General features: G+C 48.0%; 1 protein-coding gene across 1 annotated transcript; it reads right to left on the reverse strand.

Moving 5' to 3' along the window:
• Positions 1 to 8,824: 8,824 nt before the first annotated feature.
• Positions 8,825 to 14,127, reverse strand: SEC61G (SEC61 translocon subunit gamma). Its single transcript, XM_036246972.1, has 4 exons — positions 14,004 to 14,127; positions 11,552 to 11,649; positions 9,577 to 9,679; positions 8,825 to 8,970 (listed from the first exon to the last, which is right to left on the reverse strand). Exons 2-4 carry the CDS (start codon positions 11,643 to 11,645, stop codon positions 8,961 to 8,963), a joined length of 207 nt encoding a protein of 68 aa, XP_036102865.1. The 5' UTR covers positions 11,646 to 11,649; positions 14,004 to 14,127; the 3' UTR covers positions 8,825 to 8,960.
• Between the last annotated feature and the right edge of the window lie 222 nt (positions 14,128 to 14,349).

Genomic DNA, 14,349 nt, shown 5'->3' on the forward strand with positions numbered 1-14,349 from the left:
AGCCCAAGATCCCCCATTACCACCGCCACCATCGCCTGTCCACTGGGTGGGACGGACTTGACCCAGACACAGGGCCATCTGCTGTTCCCACGGGTGAGCCCGATTCTCTCTGCCAGCAGCAACCTGAGGCCAGAAGACCATGAACTTCTTGGGCACCAGGTTGCTTACAGCAGGGGTCGCTGCAATACCTGCTACATGGCTTCTATGACAGGACACCTGGGAGATGTGTTTACCGTCAGATACCTGTTGAAGCCCCAAATAATTCAAGGGGGACAGCCCCGAACTTCCCATGTCTTCCCCTGTGGGCTGTGATGACACAGCTCCATTAACAGAGTCACTGACCACAGGCGGCGTGTTCATTGCCTGCATGCAACAGACCAGCACCAACGGGGTGGCTTAAAACAACGGAAATGTATTCTCTCAGGGTCCTGGAGGCTGCAGGTCTGAAATCCGGGTGTTGGCAGGGTTGTTCCTTTGGAAGCTCTGGGGTCCTGAGAGACTTTGGCCCACGACTCTCTCTTAGCTGCTAGTGTTCGCACAACTCCTGGCCTCCCTGTGCTTGTAGACACAGCATTTCAACCCTGGCTCCAAATTCCCCTGGAGCATGCATGAGTCCTCCGGAGAAACAGACCAGCGAGGCGTGCCCATAGAGACTGCCTGTGGGCATCGCCCCGGGGAACTACGGGGCAGGCGAATCCCCAGAGGTGCAGGTGAGTCAGAAAGATGAAGACTCAGGAGAGCCGACGGGTTCATTCCAGCCCAGGGAAGGCCTGGGAACCGGGAGGGCCAGAGTTACGGTCACGTCTGAAGGCTAGCAGGCTTGAGACCCAGAAGAGGCTCAGCTGCACCCGGGTCTGAAGGAGGAACAAAAGCCAGAGTCCCCGTTGAAGGCAGCCAGGCAGGAAAGAATTCCCTTACAAAAGAACCCTAGCACAGGTGACCTCTGGCTCCCATTCTTCAACACCATGTTCAACTAATGCCAGTCAAGGTCTGTCCTCTTAAATTATGTGCCTGCATAACTTTGAAAAACAAAAGCGAACCATAAATGTAGCAGTTAATTAAATATATGCTCCTAGTTAATGATATTCATACCTTCCCTCCAAGTTCAATTTTCTATTTTTTCTTATTCCCGCAATACGTATTTAAATGTCTTGGCAGTTGTTAAACCTCTTAGTCTTTATCATCTAAAAATGTCTAAATGATCGTGAATGATAATTTGGTTGGTATAATAGGATACTCAACAGAGAAATTCAAGGCACCAAGGTACAAAACGAGTTCTATGATATTTTCACAGGCAATGGCTCAACTTTTTGACGCCCTACGAGGAACAGTAGAGAGGAGCTGAGCTGTGTCATCTGTCCTTGCGAAGGGCAGTGGTGGCGGGGAGTGGCGCCAACTCCTGTTATCAAGCTCCAGGAGGGAGATGTGGATGGATTAATGTGTGGCTGTGAGTGTGCTGGACACACTGGGCGGGTCTGAATCCCACCTGTGAGACCTAAAGAGCTAGAGAGAGCAGGCCAGCTGCTCACAGAACTCGGAGTAATGAATGAAAAAAAAAAAGAAACAACTAAAAAATAGGAAGATAGACCATGTTCATGGATAAGATTCCGTAAGATTCAAGAGGTCAGTTCTTCCTCACTTGATCTACAGACTGAATGCAACCCCAATCAACATCTCAGCAAGTCATTGTGCAGACATCACAGTATTGAAGAAGAACAAAGTCAGAGGACTGGCACTACCTGACTTCCAAAGTTATTATATGCTACACTCATCAAGACTGTGCAGTACTGGCAAAAGAACAGACATATAGATCAATGGAACAGAATAGAAAGCCCAGAAATAGACCTGCCTAAACACAGTCAACTGATATGTGACAAAGGAGCAAAGGCAAAACAATAGAGCAAAGATGGTCTTTCCAACAAATGGTGCCAGAACTAAACACCCACTGCAAAAAACTATATATATATATATATATATATATATATATATATATATACACAAACACACACATACACACACACACACACACATACACACATAAACAGACTTCATACCTTCTGAAAAATTATGTCAAAATGGAGCACAAACCACTATGTAAAATGCAGAACTATAACAGTCCTAGAAGATAGCATAGCAGAGAGTCTAGTTGACTTTGGTAACATTTTAGATACATCACCAAAGGCATAATCTATGTAAGAAATAATTGATAAACAGGACTGTATTAAAATTTAAAAACTTGGCTCTGCAAAAGATACTGTCAAGAGAATTTTTTTTTTTAAAGCCATAGACTGGAATTAAATATTTGCAGACACATCTAATAAAGAACTGTTATCCAAAATTTGTAACAACAAAAAAAAAAAACTCTTAAAATTCAGCAATAAGAGCCCTGGCTGGTTTGGCTCAGCAGTTGGAGTGTCAGCCTGTGGACTAGAGAGTCCCGGGTTCGGTTCCCGCTAGGGGCACATACCAAAAAAAAAAAAAAAAAATTCAGCAATAAGAAAACAATCTGATTAAAAATGGGACAGAGTGACAAACAGACATCTCACCAAACAAGATATTCTGATGACAAATAAGCCTGTGAAAAGGTGTTCCACATCGCACGTCCTCGAGACACACAGACTGAAACAACAGTGAGATACCACTGCACACCTGTTAGAACGGCCCACCTCCAATACACAGACATCAGGTGCCAACGCGGAGCCGCGTGAACTCTCCCGCCCTGCTCGTGGGCGTGCAGAATGGTGCTGCCACTCTGAAAACACTAAACATAGTCTTACCCCGTGATCCAACAGCGATCCTCGGTATCCACCCAAAGGAGCTGGAAACCTGTGTCCACACAGAACCCGCACAGAGGTTCATCGCAGCTGCACTCATGATGCCCAAAGCGGAAGCACCAGGACACTTTCAGCGGTGGTGGGTAAACAGACTGGTGGAGCCGGACTGCGGAATGTTTCTCAGCGCTGAGAAGAAATGAGCTGCCGAGCCAAGGCATGGGGAACCCTTAAATACCCATCACGGAGGGAAAGAAGCCAACCTGGAAAGGTTGTGTCCTGTGTGATTCCAACCATAGGCCACTCTGGAAAAGAAATCTCTGCGAGAGTAAGACGGTCAGTGGTGGCCGGAGTTGGGGAGGGGGTGGACGGGCAGAGCACAGAGCAGTCGAGGGTAGAGAAGCAGGCCTGTAGGGTATTGTGATGGTGCATCTATGTCGTTATAAATTTGTCAAAACCCAGACAATGCCCAACACCAAAAGTAAACCCTAATGTCAGTTATGGACTTGGGGTGAATGAATGTCAATGTAGGTTCATCACTTGTGACACATGTGGCCCTCTGGTGGGGGACAGTGATAACGGGGAGGCTACATATGTGTGAGGGGTGAAGGTATATTGGAAATGTCTGTACCTGCTTCTCAATGTTTCTGTGAACCTAAAATTGCTTTAAAAATAATAAAATATTTAAAAAACCCAAAGAGCTCGGCTGGTGTGGCTCAGTGGTTGAGCATCAACCCTGCACTAAGAGGTCGCCGATTCAATTCCCTGTCAGGGCACCTAGACAGGATGTGGGCCCGATCCGCAGTGGTGGGCATGCAGGAGGCGGCCAGTTGATGTCCTCTCTCATCGATGTTTCTATCTGTCTCTCTCCCTTCCTGTCCTCTCTCTCTAAAAATCAATAAAGAAAAAAATAAAAATAAATACAAAAACCCATTTAAGACCAGAATTCGACCAAATCCCGTAAGTTTTTAAATAGCCTTTTCATTCATTTCATTTGCTTGGTAAGCTAAGATTATATTGTTTTAATTTCCTCTTTGGCCTAAGAGCTACTTAAGAATTTCTATTTCTTTTGCATCATAAATATGAGTCAGTGAATAAATCACCTCTTGTTCTAACTTTAAACCCCTTTCCAGCTGTTCTATAAGCCATGAAAGAAAGGTCTCCAGTCACCCAAGTCCCTATTTGTGCATGCTCAGGAAGAAACACGAAATCCTCGCTCAGCAAGCTTCATGGCCACGTCTGCCTTTCGCTGTGCAGGAGGCGCCGGCTGAAATCCCCACGGCTGACAACAGAACCAATAACAATGTGAGATTCCGTTTTGTTTTTGTGATCCACGCCCCTTCCCTGGCTTCGCTTTACCCCCCTGTCTTCTCCGCACTCGGACAGTGCAAACGGAGAAGGGAAACAGACACTTGGGGAGACTCACTTATATCCAGTTAATTAAATTCAAACTCAGTTCACGAAGGCAGTCAAGAGTGGGCCTCAGAGCCGGAAGCTCCTTGGGGCAAACTTCTGCATTTTGTCTGACTTCACCTTGTTAGATCAGTAAAAATGCATTAAAGGGAACAGGCGGAAACGAAATGAATTTCAAGGTTTCCGTGGCTGACCTAATCTGATCAACACGCACCCCTGCAGAGTGCACTGCACGTTAAAATGTGAGGTGGACTCTGTGATGTGTGAGGCAAAGGACATGAAGGGAGGGTGTCGGCCTCGATGTCATTCCCCACTGGAGTCCACTCCAGCCTCCCGGCCGGCTGGCTGATGTGGCGTCTGGTGCACCGGCATCTCCCTGGAGAAAATGAGCTGATGCGAAGGGAAAGACGGAACTGGGCTCGATAAGGGTTCGGGTGCAAACCGGCCAGGTACTGGGGAGGTCCTCCCCTTAGGCAATGTCTGACTCAAAACACTGCTTCGCACAGTGCGACCTGAACCAGGAGTCTTACGGGCCCTTGTTCGAATGCAGATCCGTGGGTCCTTCCTTGACTTATTGGATCAGAATCTCTGGGGACAGAGCCCAGGAAACTGTGTTAAAAGCTCTCCTGGAGGTTCCTTTGTACTCTAAGGTTTGAGAACCGCTGAGAAGGAAGATTCCATAAGCAAATCATGTAGAAGCAATTCAAGGACTCAAATCAAATTGGGAAGACACGCGGGAATGAGTACTAGTCACCTCGCTGCTGGGACGGGGCAGCCAGAGCAGGACCACAGCCCGCAGCCGGGAGACGAGAGGTCAGGGAGGAGGTGCAGGCTTTGGATTGGCAGAGTTATACAGGATTTTACGTCCTACACAAGCTAAGTGGTGTTAACGAGTTTATTCTACTCCCAACTGGGAACGGGGTTGTCAAGTAGGTAAACTAAAATTTAAGCCCAGTCATCAAGGTTGGAATTAAAGTAGAACCTAATATAGTCTTCAGGTGACCAGGGCAGGGGAACACTGCTATTCAGATGTCCAGTGCTGACGGGTCTTTAAGTTGAGGTCCTGCCGGACAAGTGACTGAGGACCCTGATTTAGTTCCTGCTCTGGTCAGCACTGACTTGAGACCAAGTTCATCCCAGACAGAGCCTGGCTAGTGGAGGAAATGGGCCACTGACCACCCTGATTTCAGCACTGAGAATCGGAGATCCGAGCAAAACCCTCAACTCCAGGAAAACCAAGAAGTCTGGTCACTGTACAGTCAAGTAAATTCTGAGTTTCTAATATCACATTTCTAAAGTAACATTTGTGATGTAGTTACTTGGCATCTTGCTGAGTCCATTAAAAATATTGCTTTAATAATGATGTTTAAATAATTCAAGAGATCCATGCGATTGTGAAATGTTTCCAGAAGTTTGCATGACAGTTTATTTATAGATTGTGGACCAAGAATAATTGTAGGTACACATTAAGTGTAATTGTGTGCTATTGGGCGTTTTTTTGTTGTTGTTGTCTTTTTGCAATACCACTATTCAAAAAAAATGAAAAGGTCATATTTTTAGCTTTTAATAGATGCTTACTAGATGGGTGAATAATGAGCAACTCAGGGACACCTGGCATGACGATGCTTCTTGAAACTCAAGGACAAAACCTTGGAGCAGGTGTGAATGAATTGAAGTGATGAATGAATCAATGAATCACAGGACTACAGGAAGCATAAAGAGCTTCTGCCCAGGTGCAGGATAAAACCACAGAATCTAATCTATGTTGCCCGACTTGAGGGCTAGGCCGGTATTTAGAACCCTTGCAAAGAAAACCAATTTCCCTTCCCTCGAGAACGCTATTTGGCTCGTTTCATACTTTGATATAAATCACTAATATTAGATATTTTTCTGAAAATGACACCTTTTCAATGAAGCCAAGTTTATACACATCGATTGCTATGCCTACGGAACTTGGGAGCTCTTCCTCTAAATTAGGAGTCTATAATTAGGCGCGCTAGGTTCTAGGTTATCAAAATCAAAATCAAAGCTAATTGAAGCTAAAGGGTTGCACGATCTCCGGCAGAGCAGCAGATGCCCGGAGTCACGAGGACTCGACCGGCAGCCTTCAGATCAAACACACGTATAGGAAGGTGCTCGAAGCCTCCTGCACCGACTCAGCGCTGCACAGGCTGAGACAGAGTGAGCGGACAGAAAGGGTCCTGCAGGGCACAGTCCCAACCGTGGTCTGACAGCGCGGACCTCCTTCACCAAAAAACGGTCTCAAATCTACTTACTATTGCCCAAAATAGCTCTTGGTAGAGAAGTAACTAGGAAACCAGAAAATGTATTCTAAAATAGTTAGCCAGGAAAAAGAATGAAAGGCAAACCTATTTTTAAGTCTGGGTCAGGCTGTTTTACCTAAACCTTCAATTCCCGGAGGAGGCAGGACCACCTGGGCCCACCCCTGGTAACTGAGAGCAGACCTCCGCTTCTCCCCACATTGCGACACTCTCTTAGGACACAACAAAACAGTCACCCATAACTCAAACCAAAATGCTCATGTGACACTGTCCATTTAGAAACTTAACAAGTGTCTAGTAGGGAACACAAGTGCATTCTTATGACATTACAGCAGGGACCTAACGACCTGTCACATTGAGCTTCGTGAAATCACAAGAGACATTTCAGGAGCCTTTCTACATCAGTGCTATAATCAAAGTTAATTTAAAAAATAAAAATAAAAAGGTCAAGCATTACGGGGGGCGTACGCACCGACACGGCGCTCGGTGTTTGGAAGAGGTGGCAGGCACGACGACCTCGGAAAATCAGACGGCTGCGCCCAAGGACTCCGACCTGCTACGAAGTGATGACCAGCGGGAAACCTAGGAGGCAGACTCGGCTCACTGGGAGCAGCGGATGTAAGGTGTCCCCTTAACACGTGACACACAGGGTGACTTCAGTGCCCTTCCTCCCGAGCAGAACCCAGCCAAGGGGAGACGCCATGGAGAGGGGGCGGCTTTGGAGACAGCTTGGCCTCCTGGCACAGAGCTGGCCGGGGAACCAGGCCGACTCCCTGCGCTCCCAGCAGGCCTGCCCTCTGCTGGTCAGTCTCCCTGGTCAGTCTCCCTCTCGGCGGGACTGCTGGTGGTTTTTGCTGTGCAAGTAGTTTAGGTGGCCGAGCACTTGTTACGGTTACAGGGGCTCATAAAAACGGCAGAACGGCCCTAAGAAGGGCACAGTATGTTCTGCTACAGATGTTTAGACTACAGTTATCAAGAACTTTAAGAACTTGCCACCCACGCGTGGCCGTGGATCATCAGCCATCGGCAGGCAGGCAGAAATGCACATTCTCGGGCCCACCCAGACCTGCCGAGTCAGAAACACTCCCTCAGGTCATTTTTATACTTGAAGTTTAAGAAGCACTATTTCATGACACAAATGCACTGGCTCTCAGATGCGCTAAGAGGATGGGTCACAGGAAAAGCCCATTTTATTTTCCAGGGTTGAGGGCGGAGGCTCCTGGGCGCCATACCAGTTCTCGGCCAGGCTGCGCTGCGCACGTATAAACACTGGTCTGCGACACCTTCACACCTGTGTCAGAAACCAGCACGTCAGCAAAACGAAAACTAAGAAGTCCAAGTGTATGCTGTAAAAATTATTACATCCTGTAAGAAAATACACACATCTGCCCAAAGCAAGTCTACACTTCAGACTAATTTTACCATCTTACTATACACATGTATAGGCGTATATGTATTTGTACATACATGTCTGTGCAATATATATACATATACACACACATATTTATTTACATGCATACATGTAAGTACATACCACACACACTTCTGACCTTTAAGGAGCTAAGTATCTGTAAGATGTGGCTCCATGGTGTTACTGAGATTAGACACGGCCAAGGTTATAGTTTTATTTCCTGGAAAACACCACTCATTTAAGACAAACACTATCATCATCTCAAAAACAGGCAGAAAATGTTACTATCACTCGGAAAACAGATCTTTCCCTGAGGGATGCCGCCCAACTATCCAGTTGGACACCTGCCAACCTGTTCAGAGACTCAGAGGACATTTGCCAGTGTGTGCTACAAAGCAATTTTTTTTGAAGTATTACAGCTTGGGAGACAAAGTTCAGCAACTAAACACTGAATGAACAGACTAATAAAATAGGTTTTTAAGGGGCATAAACAGTCTCATTTTTCATTACTGTTCTTTTCAATGGTAAAGAAGGCCCTTTCCATGTCACAATTATCAGTGAATCCTACCCAGAATTCAGAAGGCCCGCGTCTGTGACTGCGACTGATCCGTTTACCCGGAAGGACCTCCCCCTGTGCCGTTTCAGCCGGGATTCAGGAAGCCGTTCCACGCAGCACCTACCTGTCTACAGGAGCTCTGACTACCTGTCGCGGTCGCCATCCTGCACCAGCCTGTCCGTCCTCCCCTCGCATCCCCTCCCCGAGGGCAGAGCGCGCAGCAAGTCAACGCTCCGCCCTGCTCTCAAGCTTCTGCAAACAGACTATGAAGGATGGAAGGGAAGAGGGTGGTAGGGGAACCCGTCATGTCTTCCCATCATTAAAATTTGAAAATATCTGTGATAGAAAACAGACACGTTTGTTTATTTTGAAATTATTTTAATTTAGAAATAGAAAACATCTTGGAAGACAAAAAAAATGAAAGACCATCACAAAACAGGTAGGCAAATTTTTTACTCCATGAGTTTCTCAAATCTTCACTGTTCACCAATCCCCAAGATGAGAAACCCTTCTCGAAAAGGTATTCTTCAGCCCCCACTGTGAAAGAAAGAAAAATGGTCAGCTGAGAGCGCGTGTAGGCTCGTCCCAATAATGATCTGAAACGCAGTGCACTGTGAGTCTGTGGACCCGCCAGCTGGGGCCGCATCTTCATCACTACGAGGGCACAGAGAAGAAACTGAACTTCACAATCTTGGACTGAAAAGGTCCTTGGACATGAAGTGGCTGCTAGCACAGATTTATCTTAGAAACTCCGAACCCTCACTTGGGAAATGTGTTCATTAGTCTAGCATAATGGCTTTTTGAACAAGACAAAAAACATGCATTACATAACAGAATGGTCAGTGGAGAAGTTTCACTTTGACAGACAATATGCTAGTTGAAAATAAAGAGTTCAGACTAACACAGTGGTTCTCAACCCTGACAGCTTACTACAGTCACTCAAACACCTTGTTTAATCACAATGAGAACAAAATCACTTCAAATTACTGGGTAGTCAATATATATATATCAGTAGATTCTAACAGCACTAAAAAGTCAAGAGACATACATATCTGTGCATTAGTGAAACAGCAAATAGTCAACGCAAATGGTTTCCATTTTCATTCCATTCTAGATACTGTCTATTTCAAAAAGTTTACTTACACAATGATGTTGTTAATAGGGATATGGATCAATTTCACAAAAAAGCCAATGAACCCCATTATAGCAAATCCTATTGCTGTTGCCATGGCAATCTTCTGGAATTCTGGATTAAAAACACAAAATTTATCACTTTCACATTTAAGTATATACGGGAAAAAACTAGCAGTGACATAAACTTACTGGTGTACATTTCTCCTGATAGTAAATATATAATTTTAAATAAAATATGACACTATTTATTAATAGTAAATAAACTGATGAATTTTAAATTTTTATACTTTATTGATATTTAAGGAACACAGAAATAAAGTATATGCCATTAATAAATCCATCAACAAGCAGTGAAATATTTTATCTTCTCAGCAAATGACCAAGATTCCAAAAATAAATAAAATGTGGATAGAATACAGAGAATTTGTCCTAAAAAAATTGGTAACATTGCTAAAAATATTGATTATAAAAGCACAAAACATAACTTTTTTATTTAAAAAAAAATAGCTTCATTTTCTTTGATATTATGATGAAGCCAAAATTAAGGCTTGAAAATCAAACTGGGTTGAGTGCAATTTTACGTAAAGGTCTCAGACCCTGGCACTGCTCCCATTTCACCCAGTTCCCCCGGGGATCTGTCCCCCTGGTGAGCCCCCATTTCCCTTCCGAACACTGTCCACAGCAGTAACTGAAGGCTGGACTGCTGAGCAAGTCTAAGCTCCACAAGAGCAAGGACTGATCCCCACTCTCTATCCCCTAAGTTCTCTATGTATGTGACACACTGCACTGCATTCTCTGCTGCAATCCCAGCTCCTAGCCCAGCAGCGGTCAACCCACGAACACAAGGACTGATCCCCATTCTCTACTCCCTAAGTTCTCTATGTATGAGATACACTGCACTGCATTCTCTGCTGCAATCCCAGCTCCTAGCCCAGCAGCGGTCAACCCACGAACACAAGGACTGATCCCCATTCTCTACTCCCTAAGTTCTCTATGTATGTGATACACTGCACTGCATTCTCTGCTGCAATCCCAGCTCCTAGCCCAGCAGCGGTCACCCCACGAACACAAGGACTGATCCCCACTCTCTATCCCCTAAGTTCTCTATGTATGTGATACACTGCACTGCATTCTCTGCTGCAATCCCAGCTCCTAGCCCAGCAGCGGTCACCCCACGAACACAAGGACTGATCCCCACTCTCTATCCCCTAAGTTCTCTATGTATGTGATACACTGCACTGCATTCTCTGCTGCAATCCCAGCTCCTAGCCCAGCAGCGGTCAACCCAGAACACAAGGACTGATCCCCATTCTCTATCCCCTAAGTTCTCTATGTATGTGACACACTGCCCTGCATTCTCTGCTGCAATCCCAGCTCCTAGCCCAGCAGCGGTCAACCCAGGAATACAAGGACTGATCCCCATTCTCTATCCCCTAAGTTCTCTATGTATGTGATACACTGCACTGCATTCTCTGCTGCAATCCCAGCTCCTGGCCCAGGCAGCGGTCAACCCAGGAATACAAGCAGACAGATCTGGTGCACCTTTGAACACAGGAGCCATGATGAATAAGAAATTAAACTTCCTAAGGTGGCAACCATGATGTAGTTGATTCATGTTAGGGTTCTGTGAGGGAGTGAAGGGAGCAGTACAGAGCACAGAGAACTCCCAAAAGATTTCCACAATAAAAATATCAAAGATATGAAAAACTATAAAGTCATTAAATATGACTAAGGCAAATATAACATGAAAAATAAGGCTGTAATAAATAATCTTACACCATTTGAAAATACATAAAACAGAAAAATGTATAAAGTGTGCAAAATTTAGGAATAAGTGTCTTAAAAAGCTATAAAGTGAAATAAACCAATAAAAATGTGAATGAAAGAAAGTAATGCAATGACTATTAAACAGGACAATATTAATCAAATAAAAGGCTTAGATAATGCAAAGACCGAACTTTTCCTCTCACTTTAAAGCTATTACCTTTTCTATCAGGTTTGGTGCATCTTTTAACCAGCCGAATCGAATCCTTCACAAACTGCCGACTTGGCTCAACGAACTGCATTACCTGATCCATGATGCTTGTTTAAAAGACAAACAAAAGACAGAAAAGATAGTCAGTGGTATTATTTGTCATACAGCAAGGACTTGTTTAGTTATATCAAAGTGTAAGTGAGCCCAACCAGAAGTTCATGCCTGATGTGGGTCAATCCCATCTCACAAAATAAATAAAACACAGACTCCAAGCCTAAACTGTCATTATCTTTGTGAATTCCAGCAAAGCATCAGATCAACAGCAAAGGCACAGGTTTTACCCACGCTCCGATCACTGACAAGGCTGCGCAGGGCTACTGCCATCACCAGGTTAGGTGATTACAACACGGCCAGGCCTCACCACTCTGCGGTCCTCTCCCTGTTCCGGCTGAGGAGCCACCAATGTTGGGAACCCAACAAATATTTCCTGTATTTTATTTTAAACTCCCCAGAACAGTGTCTCCTGCCAACTGTGGTACAAGACCCAGAGTGGAGGCAAACGTGGATTTCAGTCTGATTGGTCCAAACCATGCCACTCAACATTTCTAGAAAAGAGTGTATTTGTGTGGGATTGACCAATCGCATTTCCAAAACCACAAGGACTCACTAAAGCTACCAGCTAAACCCCAAACCTTTAGGTTTGCACATAGCTCTAAGGAAAGGGGGCTACAGAGTTTCTCATATAGGTTCTTTTACCGAATCTATTACTCAGTAGAAGCGCCTTCTAATCTTAGCTTTGAGAGCCGCCCATGCCACAGCTGCGGGGGCCAGGGTACCACGTGTATTTTACTGTTACTGTTACCGCCAGTGCTCAGGGCCGTGGCCGGCACACAAACACTCACACACTTCTGCTGAATCAGTGACAGTGTCACCATAAGACCAGGTGCTGATTCAAATGCGGCCATGAAACCTTTCCTCGTCCAGGGTGGGCAGTTGGAATAATGGACAGGAAACATTTAAAATACACTGGGAATTCTATACACATTCTGGGCCAAGGAGGTTGGGTCCCTCCAGAATCATATTAGTGCCTGTTTTCTCAGTACTTCACTGAACTGTGTTCTTCATATCCAGTGGGCTTGAACTTTACAGATGTCACGATGAGAGTTAAGAGCTCTTTCCCCGGGGGATGGGAAAGGAGGGGGGGACAATACACAAACCCCCCACTCAGTGTCAGGGAGGGGACCCAATAAGCCACTGTGATCTGTTGACCTAGAATCCTGACCATCCTCCAGGAGCGTGGCGGGGCCGCCTGAACACAGCTCTCCCCAGGGCGCCCATCTGAGGGGACGCCCAGGGGAGGAAACCCATCAAGGGGACCCATGGAAGGGGCTCCCATCCGAGGGGACGCACATCCGAGGGCTCCCATCCGAGGGCTCCCATCCGAGGGGGCTCCCATCCGAGGGGACGCCCAGCCGAGGGGACGCCCAGCCGAGGGCTCCCATCGGGGGCTCCCATTCGGGGGCTCCCATCCGAGGGCTCCCATCCGGGGGCTCCCATCCGAAGGGACGCCCATCCAAGGGCTCCTATCCGAGGGCTCCCATCCGGGGGCTCCCATCCGAGGGCTCCCATCCGGGGGCTCCCATCCGAAGGGACGCCCATCCAAGGGCTCCTATCCGAGGGCTCCCATCCGGGGGCTCCCATCCGGGGGCTCCCATCCGAGGGGACGCCCATCCGGGGGCTCCCATCCGAGGGGACGCCCATCCGGGGGCTCCCATCCGAGGGGGCTCCTATCCGAGGGTTCCCATCCGAGGGGGCTCCTATCCGAGGGTTCCCATCCGAGGGGGCTCCTATCCGAGGGTTCCCATCCGAGGGGGCTCCTATCCGAGGGCTCCCATCCGAGGGGACGCCCATCCGAGGGTTCCCATCCGAGGGGACGCCCATCCGAGGGTTCCCATCCGAGGGGGCTCCTATCCGAGAGGGCTCCCATCCGAGGGGGCTCCTATCCGAGGGTTCCCATCCGAGGGGGCTCCTATCCGAGGGTTCCCATCCGAGGGGGCTCCTATCCGAGGGCTCCCATCCGAGGGGACGCCCATCCGAGGGCTCCCATCCGAGGGGACGCCCATCCGAGGGCTCCCATCCGCAAAGCCCACCCCGAAGGCGCCCCGGCGGCAGGGCCCCGGGTCCGACCACCGCACAGAAGACAGCGAGGCCCAGACTTAGGCTCACACACAGGTGGCCGAGGATGAGCGACCAGGAAGCCGACACCCGGTGTTTTCGTGCCGGGAAGGCCCACGAGCCCTGGAGCCGCTCTCCCTCGGGGCCGCGGCGCGGGGTCTCCGGCTGCACGCGAGAGGCTGGCCGGACCCTGGTCGCGGCCCTGAGCGAGGGGTCCCCTCACCGCCCGCCCGCCACCTCGAGTCACAAAGGGCGCGCCCACGGCCCCCGGGAAACAGCGCCCTACCTGCCCGCGGACACTTCGGATACAGGGACACGTAGCGCTGGAGCCGGCCCTCCCGGGCCCACCGGAACCGGAAACGGGTCGCTGGCCTACAGCCCGCCCACCCCTCCGTTCATTGGCCCTTTGCGCGTAGACCTCCGTGCGCAGGCGCAGCTCGACGTGCGTCTCGGCCCCGCTTCCGGGAAGAGGTTCACCGAGGGCTGGACTTCCTGTGGGCTCGGCTTTCCGATGCCGCGGGAGGCTGGCGTCCACCGTGTTCGTTCCTGCTGAGCCCCTGTACCCCGAGCCCGGCCCCCCTTGCCGGCGCTGCTCTGTGGGACGCTGACGAGGCAAGTCCCGGGCCTCCCGC

Source organism: Molossus molossus, unplaced genomic scaffold, assembly GCF_014108415.1.
Source record: "Molossus molossus isolate mMolMol1 unplaced genomic scaffold, mMolMol1.p scaffold_m16_p_7, whole genome shotgun sequence".
Lineage (NCBI taxonomy): Eukaryota > Metazoa > Chordata > Mammalia > Chiroptera > Molossidae > Molossus > Molossus molossus.